The sequence below is a fragment of the Fragaria vesca genome, linkage group LG5 (assembly GCF_000184155.1).
Source record: "Fragaria vesca subsp. vesca linkage group LG5, FraVesHawaii_1.0, whole genome shotgun sequence".
In the NCBI taxonomy this organism is placed as follows: domain Eukaryota; kingdom Viridiplantae; phylum Streptophyta; class Magnoliopsida; order Rosales; family Rosaceae; genus Fragaria; species Fragaria vesca.
Genome location: NC_020495.1, coordinates 19,205,064 through 19,233,049, shown reverse-complemented (window position 1 = coordinate 19,233,049; position 27,986 = coordinate 19,205,064). Strand labels below are relative to the sequence as shown.

The 27,986-nt window shown below is 37.9% G+C and overlaps 2 protein-coding genes across 2 annotated transcripts; one reads left to right on the top strand and one right to left on the bottom strand.

Annotated features, from left to right (window-relative positions):
• Nucleotides 1-2,683: 2,683 nt before the first annotated feature.
• Nucleotides 2,684-8,084, top strand: LOC101314568. Its single transcript, XM_004300054.1, has 6 exons — nt 2,684-2,752; nt 3,302-3,853; nt 4,672-4,724; nt 6,285-6,416; nt 7,106-7,267; nt 7,518-8,084. Exons 2-6 carry the CDS (start codon nt 3,346-3,348, stop codon nt 7,755-7,757), a joined length of 1,095 nt encoding a protein of 364 aa, XP_004300102.1. The 5' UTR covers nt 2,684-2,752; nt 3,302-3,345; the 3' UTR covers nt 7,758-8,084.
• Nucleotides 8,085-9,114: 1,030 nt separating this feature from the next.
• On the bottom strand, nt 9,115-11,754 carry LOC101314854 (short-chain dehydrogenase/reductase family 42E member 1-like). The gene is made up of 5 exons (XM_004300055.1): nt 11,502-11,754; nt 11,059-11,405; nt 10,712-10,988; nt 10,324-10,520; nt 9,115-9,880 (listed from the first exon to the last, which is right to left on the bottom strand). Exons 1-5 carry the CDS (start codon nt 11,689-11,691, stop codon nt 9,446-9,448), a joined length of 1,446 nt encoding a protein of 481 aa, XP_004300103.1. The 5' UTR covers nt 11,692-11,754; the 3' UTR covers nt 9,115-9,445.
• Nucleotides 11,755-27,986: the final 16,232 nt, after the last annotated feature.

Sequence of the window (27,986 nt, the reverse complement as noted above, 5' to 3'; positions counted from 1 at the left end):
AATTTCGATGGAAATTTCGGGGAAATATCGATTACAGTAAAAAAATAAGAAAATTGACGGAAATTTAAATAAAAACAAGAAAATTTTAAACCAAACTTTAAGAGATGTTTGTTTTCTATATTATGTACTATATTTAAAATGAAAACCTTGAATAAACATTGATCTGTAGGGAAGTTGTAGTAAGTTAAGGTGAAAATATAAGTGTTGAACCGTTAATAATTCTTAAAAGTTTACTTTAAACATTTTTTTTTTCTTTTTGATGGCTAGAAACCCAAAGGGAGGATAGATCATCACGCCTTATATACATATGATACATTTCACATAGAATTACATGAGTACTTTAAAAGTGACAGAAAATGTTAGACAAATATCATTACACAATAGGTTTGAATTATGTGAATCAGTACATATACATATAATTGAGTCATTCATTATAGATATGGTTGTCATAATTTGCTAACACTACTGGCATCTACAACATTAGGAGTTTCCAAGAGTATATATAGGATACTAAGTATCAGACCAAAAAAAAAAAAGGGATACTAAGTGATAAATAGGATTAATTAGAATTAATCGTACTTACATTAAAATGCACATCAAAGTACCAAACAACCATGGCGTGTTTCTGCATGGGTGGCTGAGGCGTTTTCTTTTTTCCTTAGGCAACCAAGGTTCGATCTGGATGTCAAGCGTATTGTCTGTTTCCTTGGATTTTAAAATTTGGGCCGAGTTTTGGTTTGGGCCGAAGTTTTGGGCGGTTTGGTTGAGAATATCGGGAATTTCGTCAAAATATCGTATATTTCGCGAATTATCGAATATTCCGGACGATACTTACTTGGTAAGTGGATTTAATATTGGGACAGTGAAAAAATCAAAAATATCTCCGAAAATTTTGGAGATATTTTCGGTTCGAGTAGGGTATCAATTAAAATTAATGAACTTGTGACAGTATTAAACTATTAATCTCATGTGTTCCTCTTTCGTGGCAATTATAAATTTCGTGTATATAAAGAACAAATAGTTTTTTTATCAAGTTTTCTCTACATTGAAGATTATTTGAGGTGTTTCAAACTTGGAAGTTTAATAAGATTTTGCAATTTTGGTCAATTTGATGTAAAGTTATAATCTAGCTCTCCATCCTTTAGACTCCCTCCTTGATGGTTGTTACAAGCTCATGTCTAGAATGAAAAATGCTAAACTCAGCCATATTTTTCGTGAATCTAATATGACTGCTGATGTTTTAGCAAAGAGCAGTATCTCCCACGATTTGGGCTTCATAAGCTTTGAAGACCCCCCATGTTAGAGCTAGAAGATCTGATTCATGTTTTAATATTTAGTTGTTGGGTTTTTGTTTGAGCTCCGTTTGTAACCAAAAAAAAATTGAAGATTGTTGTTATAAGAGAGACTCGTCTCGACCAACTAGAGTTGAGCGGTAAAAAGGTGGAGATTGATGCCACCATTTGGCTCATGGCTGTCTTTAGTATGCTTTAAAAGACGAATGAAGAATTTAAATCTCTTTAGGTCTTACAGACCATACTAAAGATTGCATAAGTCATATGGTTGCATCAATCACCATCTTCATACCACTACACTCCAACTGGTCCAGATATGTCTCTCTTATAATCTTATACATGAGATTAATATTGCAATAAGTTTAACATAGTGAGAGCTATTACAATGATAGGTGAAAACGGTAGACAACCGTTGAACTGTATATAAGGATAATAGTGAGATAAATCTCAGAGCTTTCTGAATTGCGTTATTGAATTGTTGAATGCTTTATACAACATAAAGAGTGTCTTATATAGGCACTAACTTATGACTATATCTTATTTCGTTTGGAACTAGGAAATAACTAAACCTACTAGAACTAGAGGTCCTTATCGAATCATAAAATATATTCAACCTAGGAAGGAAAGGAATGAAATAAACCCAAGAATTATAGAAAAACTTATGCTTATGACATTGTTTCCTGACGCATTTCTCTAGCGCTGCTTTTAGAATTTTTTTACAATCGTCCTATGTTAGGATAAGAAGTCATAATAAGAAGTATTGTCACTCGCCCGAAGTCCATAGATATCACTTACGTCGAAGGTCTTCGAAATATCCCTTTTACTTATTCTGTTTTTTGGATTACCTATACTACATGGTTTATTCCCATTTGAACTAACCAAGATGACACTCGATTGGACTTTTAAATTGTAGATTTTTTTTTTTATCATGTAAAGAATTTGAATATTACAAATTCGTAAGTCGAACTCATAACCTCTTATTTGTTAAAAAAAAAAATGTTGTTGATCATTTGTATTTTTAAAATTGAAAATCCATCCAAAGAAAAAGTTATCTGAACTCGTGCCACATAAGCATTTAATTAATAATTTTTTTTGGAAGAGAGCATTTAATTCGTAAGAACAAATCATAAAGGCGAGTAAAAATAGACCACACACTTTCTCTAGCGTGGGCCCAAAGCAAAAAGCTGAGAGTAAATGCAAATTAAATATTAATATATTGTGTTTTGGGGAAAAACAAAAAAATTGCAAATTAGGGGCTCTCTTTGTCTTTTACCGAAGCCCCCCGTAGAGGCAAAGGCACGGTATATAAGCAAAAAGATAAATAAAAAAGAAATTAAAATTAAAAAAATATAATTGTAGATTTCTCGGGTTTCAGAGAAAAAAAGGGCTTCGGAGCTCCTCTGCGTTTTCGTTCCGGAACCCTAGAATTTCCGCGTCGCCGTAATTTTTCTGAATTATTGGTAAGCTCCTCGTATTTTTGCCGCATTTTCCGATTTTTCTTTATTTTCACTGTTTTTTAAATTTTACGATTCTTTTACTGCCGGAAAAGAAAAAATTAGATTATTTTTTCTCTTTTCCGAAAATAAACTGTTCGTTGCTGTGAAATGCTGGATTTTGGTTTGGTTAGTGCTTTTAATATTTAAATACTCGAGCTCGATCTGTGCTGCAATTTGAAATTATAGACTGTTATTTCTCTGTAGTAATTTTGGGTTTTAGGGTTTATTTTTGGGTTGTGTAAATTGGGGAGATTTGAGGGAGAGAAATTTGTTAGGTTAGGGTATTAGATTCTTTAGATTCTTTTGCAGAGTGAGCTTAGCTGGAATTTTGTGGCATCATGTTTTGTTTTTATGTTTTACCGGTGGTTAATATTCGACAGCAATTTTTATTTAAATTTCTTTTATTTTGAGAATTAACTGGAATATTTATTATGAATTTGTTCGTGGCTGTGTAAATTGTCCAGATCTGAAAGGCGGCAAAGTTTAAATCTTTGTTTGAATATTTGGTTTTAGGGGTTGTTGTTTTCTGGGAATTAGAGCAGTTGTTGGAGAGAAAGATGTCAGGATCCGAGACTGGAGTGATGACCAGTAGAGAGCCGTTTCCCAGTCCTCTGCAGTCACTGCCTCCGTCACAGTCACAGGGCATGCGCATGGACTACACTTCTGCCACCAATGCTATTTACAAGCCTGTCACCGCCACCTCACCACCGCCTTACCCCGGTGCCGGAGCTGTTGCTGCTCCGGTAGCGGGGGACAGTTCAGCAGGTGCAGGTGGTGTGATGCCATCTGGGCATAACATGAACATGGGTGGGGAGCCAATGAAGAAAAAGAGAGGGAGGCCCAGGAAGTATGGGCCAGATGGCACTATGGCAATGACACTGTCACCTTCCCCACAGGCTGCTGCTGTCCCTGTTTCCCAGTCTGGTGGTGGCTTTTCTTCACCTCCGCCACCTCCACCTCCTGCTGCTACCGGAGGCGTCGCATCACCCCCTACTTCCACCAAGAAAGCCAGAGGCAGACCACCTGGTTCTACCAATACTAAGAAGCACCAAATGGAAGCTTTAGGTAATTGGCTTTTTGTTTTGTTTTTGTTTTTTTTAATATTTTGAATCCTATTGCGTCGGCTTCAAAGTTTAATTATGGGTTGCGCTTAATTGCAGATATCCTGAGATTTGATTATCATTTTATACTTTTAGTTAAATGTTTGATTATCTGGGACTCTTCCAGGAAATGAAATGGTCATCATATAGATATATTATTAGGCTAGTGTTATTAACACACCCTTTTGTGTTATTAACACACCCAATCTATAATGAGAACCAATCATGAAAGGGTGTGTTAATAACACTAGCCATATTATTAAGAGGGGAATATATTCTATTTAGTAATGGAGATATATACCATGGACTCTGAAATAGAAAATGCTTATAAGGTGTTGTGGGAGACCTGGTATCCAACTATTCCATTATATGCCTATAGATTCTTATGTTGAACTTACATTTATACCCTTTATATATGTATTGAATATATGAATTCTGACATGGTTCTGAAATGATCTTGAACTCTGACATGCATATATGATATTTATTTATTTATTTATTTTTAAGAAAAGAATATGATATGTTGTTATGGTTTAACATCAAAATGGATCAGTTGCAACCTATGATCTACATCAAAATGGATTCAGTTGTTTGAACTTGTTTATGTGCTGTCTATTTCCAGCAGAACTCTTATGATAAGATTTATTTAATTAGTGTCTGTTCAAAAGTGATTTGGTTAGTGTCTTTACTGAGCCAAGGTAAGATTTAGTTTACAGTGTCTGTTTGATGTGTTACCAGAGTATGTGAATCCTATATGATTGTTATATGCTTTCCTGTTTGTAGGACCTGCAGGCATGGGATTTACACCACACATCATCACTGTTAAAGCCGGAGAGGTTTCTTCTTGCCCTTCTGTTTTTTTTTTGAAGTTTTCCTGCTCATTTTTGTTCAACATTCTTACTTCTGAATATGTATTGAGCTTGAATTTAATATCTAGACTGGTTGCTGGAAATGTTTTATTATTACACTGTCAAATATTCTATCATGTTAGCAGTTAATTATTGTTTGACCCTTTCCAAGTTGAGAACTCTGTCCTTGAAATTTGTATTATCAAATGCGTATTCTCTCGTTAAGGAAGCTGCTTGTGTGGCTAATTCATGTTTTGAATCTTGCATCACTGCTGTAAATGTGTTATTTGAACGCACATCAATATATCTTTACATGCATGTTGGCGGATCCAGGAATTTTTCTCAGTCAAGGAAGTGTCAAACTAAGTAGTAAGATGAAGAAAAATCAAGATGAAATAACTTGATTGTGAATGAGTCAATCTCAATGTTTAAAACAGTCAAAAAATCAACGGAAATCTGAAATTTATATATGCGGAGAGAGTATTAAATTAATCTAAATCTATTGAGTTTTGAATGAGTTATAACTTACAGTGATGAACTTGTGATAGATGATGTAATCAATCAATTATTAAGAAGAGAATAAGAGCTTTCAAAATTGCAATCTTCAAATCTCACATTGTCAAATGATTCCAATATATAATACAAAGAGAGATACGGAGCTCTTGTCCAAAATTGAGAACTCGAGAGAAGTACATTGCAGATAAATAGACGTCGGCTAAGTGTCTAACTCCAAGATCTATTTGGATTGTGAGATGCTGCATCAGTTTTTTTGTTTTGCTTTTTGTTTTCCCTATATGAAACGACGTCGTCTTGGCCTCTCATGAATTATTAATGAGAGGCTCAAAACGATGTCATTTTGAGCTGCAAAAACGAAAAAAAGAACGACGCCTGGAAGTCATCTTCTTCCCCAGTTTTTACCCTTTTCTCCCATTTGTACATGGCTTGCCTGCATCCAACCTATATATTCCAAAAAAGCAATAGAAACCCAGTCTAGGAAAGTGCCTAGACGCCCCTGGACATGTTAAACTGTTGTCCTGGGTGTTTTTCTTATTACACCCGTGCTGATGTCCATATTAAGTACACTGGATTTGAATAATTAAATGCATATACTCCAATACTAGTAAGGTTTTTCTGCATGCAGTTTTTATTGGTTCGTATTTAATAAAATTAATGTCATTTAATTTCCGTGTGCATTGGCAAATATAATATGAATGAATTTGGCTATTGGCATTTTATTTATTTATTTATATTATTTCTGGCTATTGGCATCAGTTCAAATAAGTTTGAGGTTCTGTACTTGGTATAATTTAGGACTAAATAGCACTTAAACTATAATTAAATTATTGGGCCGTTGAAGTTCTGCAGTTCCCTTCATTATTGTCCGTTATGAGTATTGTAGACCATGAAATACACCTGCAAATGTCGGTTGCACTCATCATTTATATATTACCTGCATTCTATGCCTGCTTCATTTTTTTTGCTTTTATCGTCATCACATTCTAGATGAATACGGTATTGGAATGACATTTTTATGCATTAATATCTCAGGATATATCTTCAAAAATAATGTCATTCTCTCAGAATGGTCCTAGGGCTGTTTGTATCTTGTCAGCAACTGGAGCGATATCAAACGTGACTCTTCGCCAACCAGCCACATCTGGTGGAACTGTAACATATGAGGTCTGTGGGATTGTTTAGTAATGGTCTGATGAACTTTTTACTTGATATGTATTGATGATTTGATATACTTTTGATATACTGTCATTGAAAATGAGTTAGGCATCAATAGTTGACTCGAAATAAACCGGCTCTATATCTTTTCGGGAACATTTATTAATGCGTTTTTTGAAAAGGTTATTGTTTCTGTCAGTGCTTTTTTCTGTTTGGTAAGTTATTCTATTGGGAAAGGTTAATCTTGACAAATCTGTTGCAAATATTTAAGGAATTAATATGAATACTGGTCTGGGGAAGTGTAGGTCGTAGTCACAGTACTAACGTCTGCCATACTAAATGCTTCTTAGCATTATAGAAGACGACGTAAATATGAATTTTGCTTGTGATACTAATTGATTGAGAATCTTGTAACAGTTAAAGCATACAGAGTTGGAAAAGCAAGGGTTTTAGTTCTGTAGATTTCTCATACTCGTGGCATTGTCTTACCTTGATTCTATCGACATGTTAGATTCTGTTACTAATATGATTTGTTTCTTCCTGAATATTGCCATTCTTTGTTCTTTTAATTCTCCCAGAGTTAGCACAAAAATCCGTCTTACTTGAGTCCATTGGCAGTTACTGTCAAAGGTCAGCTTAATATTACTTGTGTAGTGTGCTCTTCTGATCCTTCTTTATATTATCAAATTTATATGCAGGGGCGGTTTGAAATTCTATCACTTTGTGGCTCATTTCTTCTATCTGAAAATAGTGGCCAGCGCAGCAGAACTGGAGGACTAAGTGTCTCATTATCTAGCTCAGATGGTCGAGTTTTGGGTGGTTCTGTGGCAGGTCTTCTGACTGCTGCCTGTCCAGTTCAGGTACGGATAATTTGTTTGTTTGAAGCTTTTCCTAAACAATTAATTTCTCATGTGTATGCACGTGTGTGTTTTAGACTTATGGTATGGAGAACATCAGCTAAACAAATATACTTGTTGGAAGATTTTCTTAAGAGCATCCGAAATTTTTTGATTTTGAACGCTGAACATGACCAAACCATAAACATCATACAGCTTATACATATACTTAGATCTAACGGACACCGATTCTTGGATTCCAAATCCTTTGCAGGTTGTTGTTGGGAGCTTTGCTGCAGATGGTCGTAAAGAACCAAAGACCGAAATGAAAAGGGAGACTTCATCTGCAGGACCACGGCTTGCAGCAGCTAGCGGGCCAAACGGGGTCAGTAGCCCACCGTCACATGGAACTCTCAGCGAATCCTCAGGTGGGCAGGGAAGTCCACTTAACCAGAGTACAGGAGCCGGCAACAACGATAACCCACAAGGCATGTCAAGCATGTCCTGGAAGTGATCAATTTTTCGTAACTCCAGCATTATGTAGTTACGAAAGATTAAGAATCTTCAGGCCGCCAGTTGTAGTTTCAGCCTTATGTAATCTTAGTATAATAAGGACTCTAGAATACTTTACAGTTTGACCATTTAGGATATGGCTGGCTGAAAGTTTCAAGCAGGTTATTTGAGGTGTTTGTGCCATAGAGGAAATTAGATTGAGGTGTGTGCGTAATTGGTAGGATTAGGATGAGTTGTTGATCTAGTTCATGTTTGGCTTGTTGTAATCGTAGTACAGCTTTGCTGAGGCACTGTTCTCTAAATGATAAATGGTAATTGGTGTGGTTTCAAAAAGATGATGTTTTTCCCCTTTGGTTTTCAGTAATTGCATGCTCGTAGCTTTGTTGCTTTGTTTAATGGACAGGAAAAACAAAGGGTCTGTGTAAGTGTAGCTTTGTGCTTAGCACTACAATGATAAACACAGGCTCGGATGACAAATGGTTGTTCACATTGACAGATTGCAAACTTTTCAAAGGTTTGTATATCTCACTCTCAGCAGGAAGGATATATGAGCATGCATGGATATAAGACTGTAGAACTGTAGACTGCCGAAATTCCTTCCTAAGCAAAGAGCCTGTGGTACCGGAAAAGGAGCATTTGGTAGCTCATAATCCAAGCTTCTGAGCAGCGGACAGATATTTCTAAGCATGAGGGTTGTAGATCAGATATATGTATGAAGTCTGAACTGTAGTGTTGTGAACTTAAGCTAATGACAAGCTAAAGTGTATAGAATGTAAGCTGCTGCATTGTCACCATCTGATACAAAATAAGGCTGGCGAGCAGCTATTAGTCACCAAGTCACAATTTGGTGATCAAGTCATATGCTTACTGCAGTGACAAGTCACAGTATGTTTATGTTATATTGATGACTAATTGTGTATCTTGGTCTGAAATATATTGTTAGTACTAGTTGAATTTGAGCTTAACCCGTACTTCCTGTATGCTTATCTCAGCAGCTGATGGATTGAAATGTTATGATTTGGTTGAGGGAAGGGGTTCAGTATGAAGACTGTTGAATGTTTTAGGTTGTGATGAGAATTAACTAAACAAAATAACTTCCTAGTTGGACATGGTTTATGTCAAAGTTTTTTTCTTTCTGGAATATGTTTCTTTTTTCTTATGTAGGAGAAGGTTTGGTTTACCTACAACCAATCGGCAAGAGTGTATATATCTCTTTGGGTAGTATGGGGCAGAGATGTCAAGGGTGAGTATAGATCTTGGTTGAGAGTAAGTGTACAAGGGTTAGTTCCGAAATTAGAGTGGAAGTTTCAGATTGAAAGCTCGAGATCTTGGTTCTTAATTTCGAAATTACAGAACCATCAACGAATTGTCATTGAATAGGACTTGAATAACTACGAAGATTCCAACGACAGCAAATACATTCTTCAAGGACCCTGAAATGGATTGCAAATGGTCTTTAATATCCTGTCCAGCAAGCAGCCATTCCTCTAACCCTTTTGGGTGATCAATTTGAATTTTATTTCGATCTCCTGAAACTGTGGAGAATCAATTTCTGTTCAAACCGCATGTATTTTCCATCTGTGGAGTTGTAAGGAATCTTTCACAAGATCTTATATCATACCACACATAAACCAGCTTACAATTGTAAGTACACTAAAGGGGCCTAGGCATCAATAAAGAGATCGTGCCTTACTTCTTTGCTCTCTTCAACAAAAGACGTAGTGAAAACACCCCGAGAGCAAAGGTCTGCCAGAACCATCCTCTTGTGTTAGCAGGATCTACCTTTTTTGCCAGGCTCCAAGCATATACAGCCTCTCCAACATGCAATGCAGTAGCTAGAAGGAATACTATCCTCACTATCCGCATTGACCGGAAAAAGAAGAGGCTAATAGCTCTAAAGAGCGGTACAGGTCCGATGTCTGGCAAATAAGCGGCACAAAATACCATACCCATGCCAATCACACAAAATAGCCATGCATATATTGTAGGCCCATCCAGAGTTTTCCTTTTCCTCTCCTGCCAGTATGAGATTGTAGTAGCCATGCCCTCCCGAGGAGTCACCATTGGAACATAGCCAAGCTCTTCCTTGGCTTTAAGGTAAGAGAAGTAGTGGGTAACACCAACCTGTAAATTATACCACAGAGTAGCATATAAATGTTCAGAATAGAATTGCATAAATATAGCTGAAGTACTATTGTGTTTAGTAGGATAGAGTTCCACAGAAAGTATGCGTGCGCGTGTGTAATTAACATAGCAAATTGATGGTTGTTTCCACAGAAGATTAAATTCACAAAGTCAAAACTACTCTTGAAGCTCTGAACCACAAGCCAAGAGAAGTTGTGAATGAAACAGATCTTTGCCCCACCAATGATAATGGGATTTGACCACAATAACAAGGAACAAGGAATCAAACAAGTAAATATGATCTACTTCCCTGCACATACATTTCTGTTCAAATTAAGAGAAGAAAAAATTGGTGGAAGAAGATTGAACAGCCACATCCACAAAACCAAGTATATTGAGCCAAAAAGAAAATATTAAAGAGAAGGAAAGGGGTACAAGCAAACCTTGTATACTTCAGCAGGAAGGATAAGCGGCTGAGGAATCCACCATCGGTCCAACCATGGATATAATACTGTATAAACTCCCCAAAAAATCCTTCCTAAACGAAGAGCTTGAGGTACAGATAATGAAGACTTTGGTAGATCATAATCCAAGCTTCTGAGCAGTGGTCGGATGAACTCAAAGGTGTTGACCGGAGACCCTGCAAGAAAGGATAGATTACATTTCAGATATTTGTATTCATCTGTCAGCATAAGCAGGAGGTTGTAGATCAATATTATTTCTGAAACTCTAGAGTTTAGAACTTAGCAAATAGCAATCATACCTAATTCCAGTTAACAATACAACAGAGTAAAGATATTAAAGTAAAAGATGCAAGTATTGCATTGTTACCGTCTGATACAAAATAAGGTTGGCCAGCAGCTATGGGTTGTTTTTCTTTCTCTCTCCCAGGAATGTCATGCAACAGTCCCATGCTCGCCAACACTAGTGCAAGTACTAAGTTATCCACATAAATCCAGTCTGTTTTCACATTTGCTTCACCAATTTTGAACGGAATTAAGCCCAACTTTGCAAGGGACACTATCCTCGGAAGGTGCCTTTCTTCACCAGGTCCATAGATAGCAGCAGGACGAATCGCACAGGTATAAAGACACTTCCCATTATTGTTCTTCCTACAAAGCTCAATAATCAGTACCACAACTAAACCAATTAGCACCAATTCACTAAATGAAGACCACTTGCCTGAAGGGACGAGCATTGTACTTAAGAACCAACTGCTCAGCAATGGATTTACTTCTGCCGTACGGATCCTCATGACTATCAATAGGAAAATAGCTCAGGGCCTCATTCCCACTCACAATCTCCTTTCCCCCAAACACAACATTGTATGTGCTTACATAGACAAGCCTTTCGACCCCGAAATCGAGACAAGTGTCCAATATATGACAAGTTCCATTGATATTAACCTCGTCAACACGCCCAAACTGCAGCATTTCCTTCCCCGACATTCCGTACGAGGCGAGGTGGAACACACAACCCGCCCCTCGTAGTGCCTTCTCCACATCCTTTTTGTTAACAACATCCCCTGTACATCACAATTCCTTTAGTATTTGATAATTTCGACATTTGGGTACTTGAGAAAACTCGACTTTAAAGTAAAGGGTAAGTGATGAAGTGGTACCTTGGATGCAGTTGACGCCTTGGTCGAAGAGGAGGTGGGACCAAGGGGAGGAGGTTCTGCGGTCGAAGGCTCGGACTTGACGGGCTCCACGTCGGACGAGCTCCAAGCAGAGTGCGGAGCCGACGAAGCCCAGGCCGCCGGTGACGACGAAAGTGGTGCCGTCGATGCCTTCGTTTTCGGTGAGGTGCATGATTTGTTTTGGGATGATGGGTTTACTTGAATCAGACTTGCACGAGTCAGAACAAGTGCCAGTGTGATTATAAGGAGATGCGATCCAAGCGAAAGTACTTTGGCTGTCTGGAGTGGAGTACGTGTGAAGCTCCGTCATCCCAGTTAGCGCGTGATGTGCGTGACTTTCGGTAATGAACAGTAAAGAGGTGTGTTGAAGAAACTTTGCATTGGGTAATACCCGATCGGGTATATTTGTGAGGCAAAAACATAAATCATTTGAGACATCTTGAATCGGTATAGTTGATTACATATTGCATGCAAGTTACGGTGTGTTTGTATGCGGATGAATTTTCAGAAATTTAATAAAAAATAGAGATTTCTCAATTTCTTAGGATTGTTTTTCCTGTTTGGATTCTTATCCCGCACCCGTGGAATTAGCAATTTTCACGGCAAAATAATCGTGGAATTTTGAAGCTTAAATTTTCGACTTGAATTCTTCACAAAATAGGTGTCATTTGTCAATTCTCTTGATTGAGGTTAGTCTAAATACAAATTCTTGTCATTTTAATACTCTATGTCATGAAATCCAAACAACAGAATTCTTAATTAATGGAATTTAAATTCATGAAATTGTAATTCATATAATTTTAAAATTTCTATGGAAATTATAAATACTTTATCCAAACACAACGTTAGAAAATCTGGAAATTCGATTCGGTGGTCTTCTGCTGGGATGAACACGGAGGTGTAGTTGTAGATTTTCAGGAACCACCGTTGGATTCCCTGATAGTGTTCGAAATCTTGGGGCATCGTCGTACCTAATTCGTACAAGGTTAGTTTGTCATTAGTATGAAACTATAATTGAAATTGTGTATATTTACTGTGATTTGATTTGCACGATTGTCATGTGATAAATTAAAGGTCTGAGTGGGTTATGGTGTTGATAGGAAGAAGAAACATAATTGTTGTTCTTTGCAACAAGGAATGTAATTATTGTTCCTTATCTGAATGAATATTGATATGGATGAGATTGATGATGGTTTGTAAGGTTTGTTCTTATTGTATCTATGAACTTAGTATCAGACTTTTATGCTGAAAATAGGACTTCACAAAGGGTGACATGGTTCCAGTTTTTGACTGATATTGCTTTTATGCACATGGAACCAGACGTTCATCATGCATAGGTTGGTCTTTGACTGGATTTTATTCTGTAGGATTACATGTACTTGGGATTCAAGTCTCGAGCTACTGGGTAAGAGCTGGTATAGTGTGGCAAAAATTTATTTGGGTTCTTTTGTGTTCCTCTATAGTGTTAGTGTAATCAGTGGTAAAGTAGTTGTTACTGTATTCTTTATGTATGTTAGCTTTTGTTATGAGAGTAAATTGCTCATGACTTATTTCTGATTATATGGTGTAATAGCTGAAATACAATATTTTGGTGTCAAGGTATATGGATACTTCTTCTAGAATTTCAAAAACAAGAAGCCGTGAACGTGAGAGACTTCGTGGTCCTCCATGGTTGAAGGTATAAATTCATCTGTTCTGTTAACATCTCTAACCAAAACTTGATTTTGTACTCTATTTATTCGTGAAAAGCAATAAGACTAAGGGTTTAGTCTATAGTGTATTCTTATTCATAGTGATCTGGATTTGAATGAGACCTTAGATGTGCAAGTGATCAGCTACTGTGGTTCTATTTCATTGGTGATATTTGAAATGTGAAATGAGCACCGATTCAATTGCCCTTGATTTCGCATCTCTTGTTATGTGACATTATTTTACATTCACAGGTAGTACAGAGAGCATTGTTCAGTGGTACATACATAGTCCTGGATTATGCGCAGACTGGTTTAATTGCAGCAGTATTCATTTAATAAAAGTGAGTATGGCCATGTTGTTATATTGGAAAGAGAAAGGAAAAATAGTATTAAGTTTGTAGGTTGCTCGTACTTTTAATTTCACATGTAATTTGGTAGACACAAAAATAGATTGATAAAAACAAAAGGATCTTCAAATCTTCAATTGGGCAAATCCTTTCCTCTGTTTTACTGGAGTGGAAAGTTTAAAAATACAAATATTGAAAAGAAAGTAGAAGGTTCTTGCATATTTTCTCATCTCCACTTGACTTTGAATGAAGTATTTGATCTTCCATTATTAATTTTCACTTGCTTTGTCTGATGTGATGTTGCTTTTGGTTCTTCAATGCTAATTCAGTAATTCTTATTGTTTTTCAAAAAAAATTGCAGATTAGGATGTTATGTCTCATCATTTAGGGAGGCAATCTACAAGCTGAAATGTTGGTGTGAGGTCTGCATATGTTTCATGTTTATTGTCATTTGTCAATATATATTTATGTTATAGTTATTCAATGGAATTGTTCCTTCGTCATTTATGTTGCTCTGCTAACTTTATCACTGGTCGGTACTGACCACCGCTTCAAGATTTTCTAAGTACTTCAGCTGTCAACTGCAATATTGTTCTTCCTTTACTGCTTCTATTTTTTGAAATTTTGAGTCTAGATAGGGTATTCTTATCCTCTCATGTGTCTCTAGTTTAGCTGAACTTTCAATTTTTTTTAATAGGTAGCAGAGGGACATTTTGCTAGGGCTGGGCACGGGCCCGACCCGGCCGCTATTTTACAGGGCCCGGGCCCGGACCGGACACACTCTAACCGGGTCGGGTTTTATTGTTTCAAATTCAGGGCTCGGAAAAAGCCCGGATAGGCGCAAGAATTTTAGAGCCCGGTAAAAGCCCGGACCGGCAAGAACCGGGCCGGTCCTGTCTAGCTTGCGGGCCTGATAACCTGAAATGAAATGCAAAGCAAATCTGCTTATCTGCCATTGCCAAATCTGCAATGCAATCTGCTTATCTGCATAATCTATAAGACTTATACTATGAAATCACTAGAATGTGCAAGACTGAAAGCTCAACACACTGCACAGTGCACACAACTGAGTGAACTAACAACTCAATTGCAAATCTGCAATAGCAAAACTAGACCAACTTCTGCAAATCTGCTTATCTAAACTTCAATCACCATCACCATCAATCTAAACTTCAATCACCATCACCATCTATCTAAACTGAGAAGATAAAGGAAAACTCGCCAGAAAAGAGGAAGGAAACCATACCAAGAGAACTCGCTGGAAAACTCGAACCAGGAAGAGGCCGAAGAGCAACGAAACGTCGAAACCCCAATTCCAGGAAGAGCCTTACTTTCTGTAAATCATCTTCTCCAAAAGAGTCGATCAAAACATGAAACAACAACCCAGATTAGAATCAAAGCCAATCTCAAATTCAGAATCGCAGATATGAACTATGAAGAGAGAGAGAGAGAGAGAGAGAGAGAGAGAGAGAGAGAGAGAGAGAGAGAGAGAGAGAGAGAGAGAGAGAGAGAGAGAGAGAGAGAGAGAGAGGAGCAGACCTTTGGTCGAGCTGCTTTCCCGTGAAGTAGTGTGTGTGCGAGAGTGCGACTGTGCGAGACTGAGAGAGTCTGAGACAGCGAGAGTGTGTGACTGGTGCGAGTGCGAGTGTGGCAGTGTGCGACAGCGAGAGACTGAGAGTGCGAGAGCGAGACTGAGACTCTAAGAGAGTCTGACCCTCTTAATTTAGTCAATTAGGTCTTTGACCACAAATCCTGTGTGGTTGAGCTCATTCTATTATCATAGATCCTTAGAAACACCCAACAAAAGTATGACATGTATATTAGTCGGGCTTTCGGGCTTTTTTTCGTTTCCAAAAAAAGGCTCGAGCCCTGACCGGTGATAAACCGGCCCGGCCCGGCCCGCCAATAAACATAGTAGGGACCGGTAAAAAGCCTGGTCGGGCCGGCCGGTACAGATCGGGTTTTTTCTCTCCAACGGGCTTTATGCCCACCCTTACATTTTGCTACTGCCATTCACAAAAATGCTGCTCAAGTTGATAAGTGAGTCTTGTGGGAGATGCAATTTTAATTATCTTATATCATTAAATAGAATAGTACATTCTTGAGTTATTCTTACAAATGAAAGTAGAACTAATTTGTCCCTCTTTTAGTTTTATTGAGATGTATCTTAGGCCTCCTTCAACAAGTGAAGAAGCCCAGATAAATGATTGGATCAAAGGTGTGTCAATCTGGTATAAGATGCTATCTGTAACTTGGGGACCAGAGGATTGTTGACAAGAATTTTCATTACCAGGCCAAAAGCTGAGTTTAGGTAAGAAGTATTTTCGTAGATTGACTCTGGTAAATACATCATAATATTCCAGATGCTTGACAAATGGTTATTTTACGATCCTTCTAATCAACTATGACAATTTATCAGGGCCGCCTGATAGCCTGCCTCTTAAAAAAATGTTCAACTACTCTTGACGTGAGCTTCACTTCTCACTCTTTATAATTGAATGCTGATGTAGTCTGAGAAAAGTTTAATGCTACTGTTAATATAAAATGGTAATGAAAATCCTAATAGAGTACAATTGTAAAACAAAGAGATTGGACAAACTTATGGCACAAATTTCTTTTAATGTAATGATGTAGCTTGGATTTTGCAGGTACCATGGACATCTTTTAATGCAAGTAAATTGATCTCAATGGAATGTTTATTTTCCGACTGTTGTTTTCATTAGTATTACTCTCAATGGAATGCTTATTATCGACTTTATTTGTTAACAATTGTACTATGAATACACAGAGCCTTAGATTACTTCTTCTAAGACGCTGCTATCTCAAAGCATACATGTCTCATTTATTTACCCTCTATGTATTTTTGATTCTTATATTTGCATTATGATCAGGGCACCACAAAATTACTGGTCAGCAATTCAACTATCCAGGAAACCACGATTGATGATCTCTGTCAAAGTAGTATGATTTTCTTTAATTGTGAAAAGCTGAAACCATAGAAACCATACTGCATTTTCTATGAGAAGCTAAAGATGAAGATTGTAATGCATATTTATTTATTTATTTTTGAACAAGTAATGCATACTCTGTATGAAATATATCAGGTTCTTGAGGTGTATATATCTTCATATCTTGTCCTAGAGAAGCTAGAACTCCATGTCTATTATAATAGTCACATAGAGGTTTAAAAGTGTATTCATGTAATAAGTGACGTTTAAATAGGGTTGATTGTGTTGATAAAGATTTAAACGTTGAAATATCTAAACCCAGTGTTAAAGAACACAATGAGAATACAAAAGAATTATACAATAATCCTTTAAATGAGATATTGAGGGAATATTATGATGCAATCAACCACCTGTGGAGAAATCTGGATTGAAAACACAAATTAGTAATGTAGAGTAAACTGTAGTTTTCATTAGGGCTAGGCACTTAGTACCGGAATCCCGATCTCGTACCAGTCCCGTCCCGAAAGTTAGCGGGACGGGACGAGATAGGTTTTGAAAATAGCAATCCCGTCCTGTCCCGTCCCGTCCCGTTTCAACATTACGATAACGGAACGGGACGGTCCCGAAAAATCCCGTCCCGTCCCGTAATATTAGAATACCTGATTTTATTCATTTTATACTTGATTTTTTAGGTTGCATGGTGTTACAATGCACTCAACCACGTTTAATTTGGTCTAAAATAATACTTTTAATTTCATTCATGTTCTTTTTTTTTTTTTGTCTTGTGTGTTAGTTTGATTTATTTTAGTTGTTTGTTGGTAGGTTTAATTTATGGTGGATTGTTATTAATTTAAGGTGNTATTATTANCATATNCTACTATNTNTGTNTATTATTATTTATTATATNTTTNTTTTTTTTTTTTGTGTTTTTGGATATTTTTTTTCCATTAATTTCATTAATGTTGTTTTAAGGTTAATTTGTCGGGATCCCGATCCCGTCCCGGTCCCGACTGGGATCGGGACGTACGGGACCGATTTTTAAAAACGCATTCCCGTCCCGTCCCGTCCCGTCCCGTCCCGTCCCGTCCCGTCCCGTCCCGTCCCGTTCTTTTATTTTCGGGATGGGACGGGATTCACCAAATCCCAACCCGTCCCGTCCCGTGCCTAGCCCTAGTTTTCATGTAGGTTATATGCAAGTGTACATCATTGTGAACCAACTATACTAAGGAAGCAAATTTTGTGAAAATCCTGTGAAATAGGATGTGATAGGAATAATGAAATTTGGCTAGGTTTGAAAAATCACAAACTTCCGGTAAAGTTTAGAACCCGATAAAAGCGGTCAACCCTAATTATGTTTAGGCGCTCCTGAGGGGAGCCTATCCATTGGAAGGTCAATTTAATAAAGTTTTTTTTCGTAGGTTCCTAAATCACATATATACGAGCTTCAAGTTCAAAAATGGGGGAAAAATAGGGTCTCACACGATGCCGAACAACCGTGTTTCGTGTTAAAAATGAGGTTGAATTAAGGTTGACTGATTCGATGAGGGACGTAATAAATCCGAAACTGGTTGGATTTTTTTTCTATAGACCTATTTAATTACCATGACTACATCAGATGGTTGAATTTTTATTTTCACATATTTACGACATCGGATCGCTACGTGTCTACTAAAGCGGTAAAACTTGTTTAATAGGTTTTATGCATGTGTACATCATTATAAACTAACTATACAGAGGAAGCAAAATTTTCGAAAATCTTGTGAAATAGGATGTGATAGGAATAATGAAATTTGGCTAGGTTTGAAAAATCACAAACTTCCGGTAACGTTTAAGCCTCGATAAAAGCGGTCAACCCTAATTACGCTTAGGCGCTCCTAAGGGGAGCCTAACCACCGGAAGGTCAATTTAACAAAGTTTTTTCATAGGTTCCTAAATCACATATATATGAGCTTCAGGTTCAAAAATAGGGAAAAATAGGGTCTCACATGATGCCGATCAACCGCGTTTCATGTTAAAAATAAGGTTGAATTAAAATTGACCGATTTGATGGGGGACGTAACAAATCTGAAACTAGGTGGATTTTTTTTTGCAGACCTATTTAATTACCATGACTACATCAGACGATGAAATTTCTATTTTCACATATTTACGACATCGGATCGCCACGTGCCTACTAAAGCGGTATGACTTGTTTATTAGGTTATATGCAAATGTGTATAATTGTAAACCAACTATATAGAAGAAGCAAATTTTTAAAAATCTTGTGAAATAGAATGTGATCGGAATAGTAAATATGACCGAAGTTGAAAAATCACAAATTTTGTTTAACGTTTGGGTGACATCTATTGTTTATGGATTAGTGATACTACATTAGATTAATCCATATACAAGGAACATCAATTGAGGAAACACCAAAATCAAAATCAAAGGCCTTTTATTTATATCATCAAAATCAAAAGGCTTGAAGTACACAGCTAAACTGTACTACTAACAAAAAAGGAACAATCACAGACTAATACTGCTTTGAGGAATGAGAGAGCTTTGCCTTATCCCGTGTTAGCTGCCGTTTGCGTAATACTGATTTCATGTCAACCCATGCTGGAGCTGAGGAAATGCTTGGGTGATAAGGCACTTAAGTGAAGGGAAATATGGGAATGCTTCTCTTCCATCTTCACTAGATTTTGGATTCAAGGCATCAAATTTAAACTTTCACAACCTTCCATCTCTATCTTTGATAGAATCTACATCAAACTCTATGAGTTGGCAGTAACCACATAGACTATATGTAAATAGACAAAATCTCACAGTAGTGTTTTTCAGTAAAAGGAAATAACTCAGGTGATGCTACAACAAAAATATCAACTAAGCAAAATAAAAAATATACAACCCAACAAGTTCTAGAACAAAATAAATAGTACTGCATCACGTAATTTCCATGTTAAATTTATTAACTCCAGCAAACAGAACTGAAACTAAATATTGTTTCAGCAAACTACACCTACCAACATGTCCTCTGATGGTGTATTAAGTGAGATGAAGATTACACGCTAGGCGTGCCAAGCACGTGTGCTGGTAAAAAGTCTTGATTTCATTGTGTCACTGTGCGTTCACGTCGTCAGGCAGACACGTCGTCGACGTTTTGAGTTCAACTCATGAGTGTAGTTGGACGGTTGGACCCTCCAAATTTGATGTTTGATCATTTCTCTCTTTAACCCAACACAGTTATGATCATCGGTCAGTAATTGATTAAGAGATTTATGGTCAGTCACCGTTGGATGTAAATTCAATGATAAGGAGAATTATTTTTAAGTTGAGTTGTTTTGTTTTAAACCCTTGGATATAAATCTAACCCTTGGATATAAACTCTTGGTCAGTAACTGACTAGGTGAACACTACTAAAACCCACAATATAATACTAGTAACTCGATAGCCTCACTTTCTAACTCACAAGATTAAAAAAAAAGAAAAAAGAAAAAAGAAAAAAGAAAAAAGAAAAAAGAAAAAAGAAAAAAGAAGAGGAGTAGATCATAATAACCACCCAAGGGGTCTTGGGTGATGAAGTATAAACTATAGAGAATGAGAGAGATAGTAAGAGAATAGAGAATCATCATCTTATTCATTGATAGAAACCTTTTATATAGAGAATTATAAAGTACCAATATGGTAATGATGAAGAATATATAGTGTTTCTGCATAATCCCGGGGGCTATGTAGAATCACGATGGAACAGACAATCATGAGCAAGAGACACAAGGACATATATTGGTTCACCATGCCATCGGAGGACATGGCTACGTCCACTTACGAATCAACTATCATGGCCAATAGGCCTTTGGTGTTACAAGAGCTCTCCAAGATGGAGTGAGTAGGGATCATCATCCATCATCCTCTCTACATATGGGAAGCCTTCCTTTTATAGCTAAGGAAGGTTCCCTCTTATTACATATTACCAATGTGGGACAAAGTGCATATAACTATTGTCATGGTGCCTTCTTGTGGAGCTTGGAGGAAGACCTTCCGGATGTGGCACGAATGATATTTCATCATGGCGAGGTAGCCTGAATGTCGGTTTACCGGAAGTATGTCGGGGGCGGGGCCCTTCGTGGCTGAAAAACGGTCTACGAGGTCGTTGCTTATGCTTGCGGTATATATACCATCTACACATAGTCATATTCTAACTACATATCCTGATGGCATAAGGTCAAGGCACACATATGGAATATCCTAGAACACTCCCTCTTGTGCCGCGCGCCGGTATGCCGGTAGTGCTAATATGTCGCCTCGTTAAAAACCTCGTCAAGGAAGAAAAACCCTGTGAGAGAAAACCTAAACCTTGATCGTAGGAGAAAAAAAGTACAACACACCCTTCACATTTGATAGTGGCATGTATGTGCTAGACTCCCCCAGAAGTTCGCACCTCCCCTTGATCTTTACATCAATCATAATAAGGCTTTTTCTGATTCTTACTAATCACGGAAATTTCAATAACTTACCATGTCAATGCTCTTAAACATATATTCAAATGTGGCATTGAGCAATGATTAACTAGATCATGCCATATTGTCCTCAAACATGATCTTTTGCACTTAGATCTTGAGAAGAAGGCCGTTGTGAACTCAAAACATCAGTTTGTGCAGGAAATCAGATTTCCACGCACCATGACCTTCAGTTACTAGAACAGCCGTAACTTCCTCTAGGAAATACGTATGAATGAACCGTAAACGGTTTTCGAAACTAGATTCATTTAGCTTTCCAACCGTATATTACACACATTCTGGTTCATCAGGAGCTGTTCACAAAGTCCCGTCAAAGTTGACTGTTTTGGCAAAATCAGATTTCTTAGACAGATTGGTCCTACTTTACGAAAATAGCCATAACTCACTAAATATGATAGGTATGAATAAATGGTTGATGTCCATGGAAAGTAGACACATAGACCTTTCCAATGGTACCAATTTCATCATTTTCCAATGAGTGAGATTTCATGTAGGTCCTGTGGAAGTTGACCTACGAAACTTGACAGATTCTGATTTCGCTTTTGATGCGTCTTTCTTATGTAGGAATAGAATAAGCCTTATCCTTTCATACCATTAAGTATTGAAAAAAGAGTTACTACCACTACATTGACATTGCGTGGGTGCATAGCTACACTTAGGTTTACAACTTTTCATAGCGAATAAGATGTCAAGTCTTTCTTATTGTGTTGAGTACATTGATGCGTCTTATTGTACTTAGATGAGAATTTCATCTCTTAACACATATTTGTCATATTTCTTTAGATAAAATAACGAATCTCTCTTTAGAGCAAAAACTTTGACTAATCATGGGAGTATATGTAGGCCTCACTAGTTATAAAGCGCCTAAGCCAATTGATGGAAAATCATCATCAATACAGTCATCGAGTGCCTTATCGAGACCGTGTTTTCCCAAGATCTTTTTCATTCTAACTTCGGATGTTGATACATATTGGTATCTCTTGATCCATCAAGAGTCCATGTAAATCTGGAATGAACACGCAAAGGTATAATTCACCATATCCCTTCCAAATCAAGTAGAGTCTATGTGCGTTTCAATACCTTTAGCAAATGCGTGCTCCTGTGGTCTGGAGTCACTTGATTCGAATGAATGAAGTCCGTTTAAGACCTTCATGTATATCTCTGATCTCATAGAGATGTTATTATGATCACATTCATAGGCTGTATGTTTAGTTATTCAGAAACTACCAAACTGACAAAGTAGTGGAGTTCAATGACATCCGTTATGAGAGCATATCCCATCGTAGTCGATCCCAGTGCGTGTTAGTGAGAGACCTTACGCCATAAGGTGAGTCTAAGCTCTTGTTCTCACTACGCTATCTAACAAAGACATAGTTGATAGGATTTAGCTTATAGTGTCGGCATCACCTGCCCAAGAACCTATCTCTTTGTTAATACTGGATCGCATATTTCCATTAGGCCAATCAATGTTTAGTTATTTGAAAACTACCAAACTGACAAAGTAGTGGAGTTCAATGACATCCATTATGAGAGCATATCCCATCGTAGTCGATCCCAATGCGTGTTAGTGAGAGACCTTGCGTCATAAAGTGAGTCTAAGCTTTTGTTCTCACTACGCTATCTAACAAAGACATAGTTGATAGGATTTAGCTTGCGGTGTCGGCATCACCTGCCCAAGAACCTATCTCTTTGTTAATGCTGAATCGCATCTTTCCATTAGGCCAATCAATTAAGTTGATATCCATCAACGAAGGATGGTTCGATAGTAGACTCATTATCCCACGTCCTCATGTACACTAGTGTAATACTTGTAGAGATCTCTTTATTGATTGGATTTGACATTGAGGTGTCCCCCAACAATAATCACAATTCAGACTTCATGAGACGGATTAGAGTATCACTGATCAATGAATCAGGTTGTGCCAATCTTGCTTTCTTCCTAGTGAGAGAAAGTATCGAACCTAAGGGCCTCCCTCCTTTTGGAGAGCCACACAGCCTTGTGACACCAATTTTGCCACTATATGACATCACCATATCACCATCCATGGTGATGGCCTCAAGACCAACACCTTTTGGTCGCACCATGTCTTCTTGATACGACATCAATCCTTGCAGACATATTTGCAGCATGTGATCTCGTCACTTTAACACTTTAAGCATTTGGGATCAAGAGACTTAGTAGGGACAAACCACGATAATTCACGTCGTTCCACTTAAACACTTATGTTCTTACCTTCCCCTAGCGGCGGGAATATTGTCTCATCAAAGTGACAATCCATAATTTAGCAGTGAATGAGATCGCCTGACAAGGTTTCTACATAAGCGGATTATAGGTGGAGGTTTATATCCAACCTAAACTTATTCATCTCAAATGACCCATCATTGTGCGTAGTGGCATTGCGATTTGGCACCTAGAAATAACATCTAGCCGAGCTCAAAGATTGGAGATCTGTTTTAATCTTGTTTGAGCTCAAGGATTGCAATTTCGTGTCAATCTTGGTACACAGTCACGAGCTGTAGTACAACAATATTCAATGATGATGAGTCGTAGATGAACAGTAAAGTTGCATGCAAATATTGCATAGCCCCAAGACGCAATAGAAAGATTGGTGCGCATCAATAATGTTTAAGCGACAAGCGACAAGCTAAAGTTGCTTGGTCGTAGCCTCGGTGAGACCGTATTGCGTGTGAACATGGGGTACAAGACACTTCAACTTATATCCCGATAAACTTCTTTAAAGAATGGGTAGTGAGCCCGTAGAAGTATAAGCAGTAGATAATAGTGTAACATGTGACTAGTGTGTTAACACTTCAACCAACACCATAAAGCATAAAAAGTGTCCGCAAGTTGGATATATCTATCTACATAGTTTGATGTAAGAATAAAATGTTCACTTTATGTCATTTAGCGTATGAGGGTCTCACTCCTAATTTAGCTAAAAAATAGGCTTTCAAAACGAGTAATGAGCATTACAGAGGGCCAATGAGACATCGAGGGAAGACCGGTGCATCCCAATTGCTTGAGGAATTGACCGGATGGCCTCCAGGAAGTTGAAGCCGCGTTTGGGTGACGTCAAGGTCCCCAGGGTGCCGCCATTTACAACCATGGTGTCACCATCATGCTTAATGGAGAAGCTAGATCCGGAATGTCTTCGTTTTGAGCGGAAGAATGGATGTCCGTGAGAAGTTCTCAAAATTTGGACCATTATATCTCTTCCAAGATGACTGATTTGGTCAAACCAAAGCCTATATGAGTCGGTGTCCCAAATATCATGTTTGGCGACAACATGTGATTCAATATTCAAATCATAGTGACATACAGTCCACTAGATTGACTCATAAACTTCTCTAAGATGCATTTCAGTCCGCATTCATGAGAAGGTATACACAAAAGAACTCTTGTTCATTCTCACAATGTGTTTTTAAATGAAAACTATTAGCATGGATGTCTTTAAAGCTCAACATGGTTCGGTTGCCTCTCAATGCATAGAGGGCATCTATGATGTTGATCATGGTGCCATGAGGCATCAAGATTCAAGCTAAATCACGTCCCTAAATGATCGGTATGATTCAAGTATTGTAGTCACAGAAGATTTACAAAGGCACAAAATCCAAAGATAGTTGCCGGTTCCTTAGAATATTGTGGATAGTTTCACTATCTGCGACGAGGCACTCAATGTCTCTATGAGACAGATCTATAAAATAGAGTAGATAGGAGAGTAAATAGTTCCACTTGAACCATTTAGAGGGATTGAAAGAAGCTACAAAAAGCTGTAATCCCGAGAGTGCATAAAAATTTTCGCGCATAATGATATTTACGTACTAAAATAGCCATAACTTCTTCGTCAAAATAGATATGGATAAACTGTAAAAATTTCTAAAAACTAGACTCGTAGAGCTTTCCAATGATATAAAACTCACTATCTGGTTCGTCCGGAGTTGTTCACAAAGCTCAAACGAAGTTGACTGTCCAGAATGGATAGATTGCTGTTTTTCACATAATTGGCATGTGCGAAGCTGTGAAGCTTGCAGGTGGCGTGTAGGCTTTTGCCTTAGCCAAAAGTGACGTGTGTATGATCAAAACCAAGTCCTTTCGGTCTTTCCAACGTCGTAAACTCCATGACTGGTTAGCAAAAGCTCACTGATATGAACATAAACTAACTCAGAGGACCTAGAAGATTCGATCATAATGATGATTGTCCGGTTTTGATAAGTCTTCAACGTCTTTTGTAAGATGGAAATTGGTTTAATAGCGTAGGGGGATCCAAAATCAAAAGCTTTCGGTAACTCCAAGTCAGTATGACCAGGCATGTCCGTAGAGGGTCGGTAGTGCGAGGGACACTCGAAACCACTATCTCCTTAATTTCGGACAATTCTTAGACATCACACTGAGCTTGGATGAGCCAAGTTAAACAGTTGATGATGGAAAATCCGCTATAGGGTAGAAGACTTAACTGGAAAATACGTGGGCGATCCTCCTTGAGGATACGGTGCCATGAGTCACCTTCAAAGGAAGGGACCAAAATCGGCACAATATGTCATGTTTCTAAGGACGATGTAAGAATGTACATCTTTTTTTGTAAATCAATATGAACTATAAGAGGAGAATAGTTTTATAACTTAGAAAAAATTCTCAAGGCATTCATTATTACTAATGTGAGTATTTATCGAGGTCTCGAATAAACAAAGGATATCGATACGACGTCTTATTACATATAGCTTGGAAAAAAAAATCAATGTCTAACCAATGACGTCAAAATCATGGGTAGCTAGAGCAGGATCCGAATATTTGAAATTCGCAATCATGAGGATGACGTTCTTGTCCTCATATTGATTTTCCGTACCTTTTTGTATGCATTCACGATTTGAGGATGAACTTGACACTCTTGAATCAGTGATCCAGAGATCCACAACGATTGCATTTTCATGAGCTGACGTGAGTTGTTTTGACAAATTGGTGTCTAGACCGGGAGTATCGCCATTAGGGTCGGCGACACCTCCCCCTCTTTTCTAGACATCGGCAAGGCGTTTTCTACCATTGTCGTGACCCATATTTTTGTCCCCACATTAGTGGACAATCCTAAATACGTTTATCGCATTAGCGTATATACAATTCCCGTTTGTAATTGTAATTGTATGATCAAAATCAAGTCTCGTTAGTAATTCCAAACCAACTTGGAGGGCCTAGAGAACTTGATGATGATCGAATCCGCTAAAGATTATGGATCAGGATGCCACAAAATATCATTGACAATCTGTAGTCAAGGCGGTCAGCAATCCACTTGACTTAACAACTCAACAAGTTGAGTTAGATGGACATTTCAAGAAACGCTCCATAAGTGCATTCCACAGTACTTTGTGGTCATTACTTTTTGCACAGATTTCCGTTGAAGGCTGTTGCATGTCGATGTGGCGCCTTAAAACTTTGAGCGCGAGAGATGTGAAATCTCGGCATGTAGGCTTGTTAGCCTGTGGGTCAAAACATGTGGTTTAATCCATTCCAATGAAGGGTTCCACAGATACCTAGCGAAGATTCGCCTTAGGCATTAACTATGTCAAAACTCAAATGAGCAGAATGTTACATTGCTCTTGCATACAAAACCAAGCAGTTATGAGACTCGATATAGGTCACAAACGATGCTTTTAATGGTTTGTCCTACGGATTGATCACACACAATCTAGAAAAAGCCGTGAATTGATCAAACACAATTCAGAAAAAGGTCTCGAATTGATCAAACACAATCCGGAGAAAGATGGGGGTTGATCACACACAACACGGACAAAGAAACAAGAGTGATCAAACACACTCTTGACCTGCGAATAAAATTCCAGGATTTTTACATGCACGCACAAAATCCTAAGCATAGAATGGAGATGGAGAAGGGAGGAAAGGATTTTATCCTCCCCGAGTTATTGAACTTGGAAAAGTTAGGGTTTCAAAACATACCTTTCGAAACTTCGAACACTTGAAGAAGTCGAAAATTGTAGTCGAAGGAAACTAAAAATCGCCGGCGGGTGACGGCCAAGGGATTGGCAACCGGTGGTGTCGGATGGTGGTCGGGAAGACAGGCGGCAGCGGCGGTCGGACATAGGAGCTGAAAAACGCTTTTTAGGGTTTCGGAAAACAAATGGTGGGCTATTAGTTCTAGGGTTAGAACAAAGTGTATGATAACGTGATAAAGTATAAACTGTAGAAAATGAGAGAGATAGTAAGAGAATAGAGAATCATCAATTTATTCATTTATAGGAGCCCTTTATAGAGGGAATTACAAAAATACCAATATGGTAATGATAAAGAATACATAGTCATATTCTAACTACATATCCTGATGGCATAAGGCCAATGCACACATATGGAATATCCTAGAACATTGGGTGGTTATTATGATCTACTCTTCTTCTTCTTTTTTTCTTTTTTCCTTTTTTCCTTTTTAGAAAAGTTATCTATATTATAAAATTCAATATTACAACCAATGATTACGGTGGATAAGAACAAAAAAGGGTTCAACCGTAACTTAACAAAATCTAGACACTACCAGGACAAGTACTTTAGCCGACGAAAAATTTTCGTCGGCCTGTTATCCTAATTCGTCGGCTAAGACCTTAGCCGACGAGCCTTCGTCAGCTATAGTGTCGTCGGGAAAAGGTCGTCGGTGATGGCTTTAGCCGACGAACTATTTTTTGTCGGCTATTGTTCCAGACTTTAGCCGACGACGTCCTGTGTCGTCTGCTATACTCTCAGACTTAAGCCGACGAATAGAATATTCGTCGGCTTTACTCACAGACTTTAGCCGACGGAATAGAGATATTCGTCGGCTAAAGTATATAATTAAAATATTTAAAAATAACTATAGCCGACGACATAGAGTCTGTTTCGTCGACTTTAGTAGTGTTTAGCCGACGAAACATGCCATAATTCGTCGGCTAAACCCTTTGGAAAAAAAAAAATATACTATAGCCGACGAATTGTGGCATGTTTCGTCGG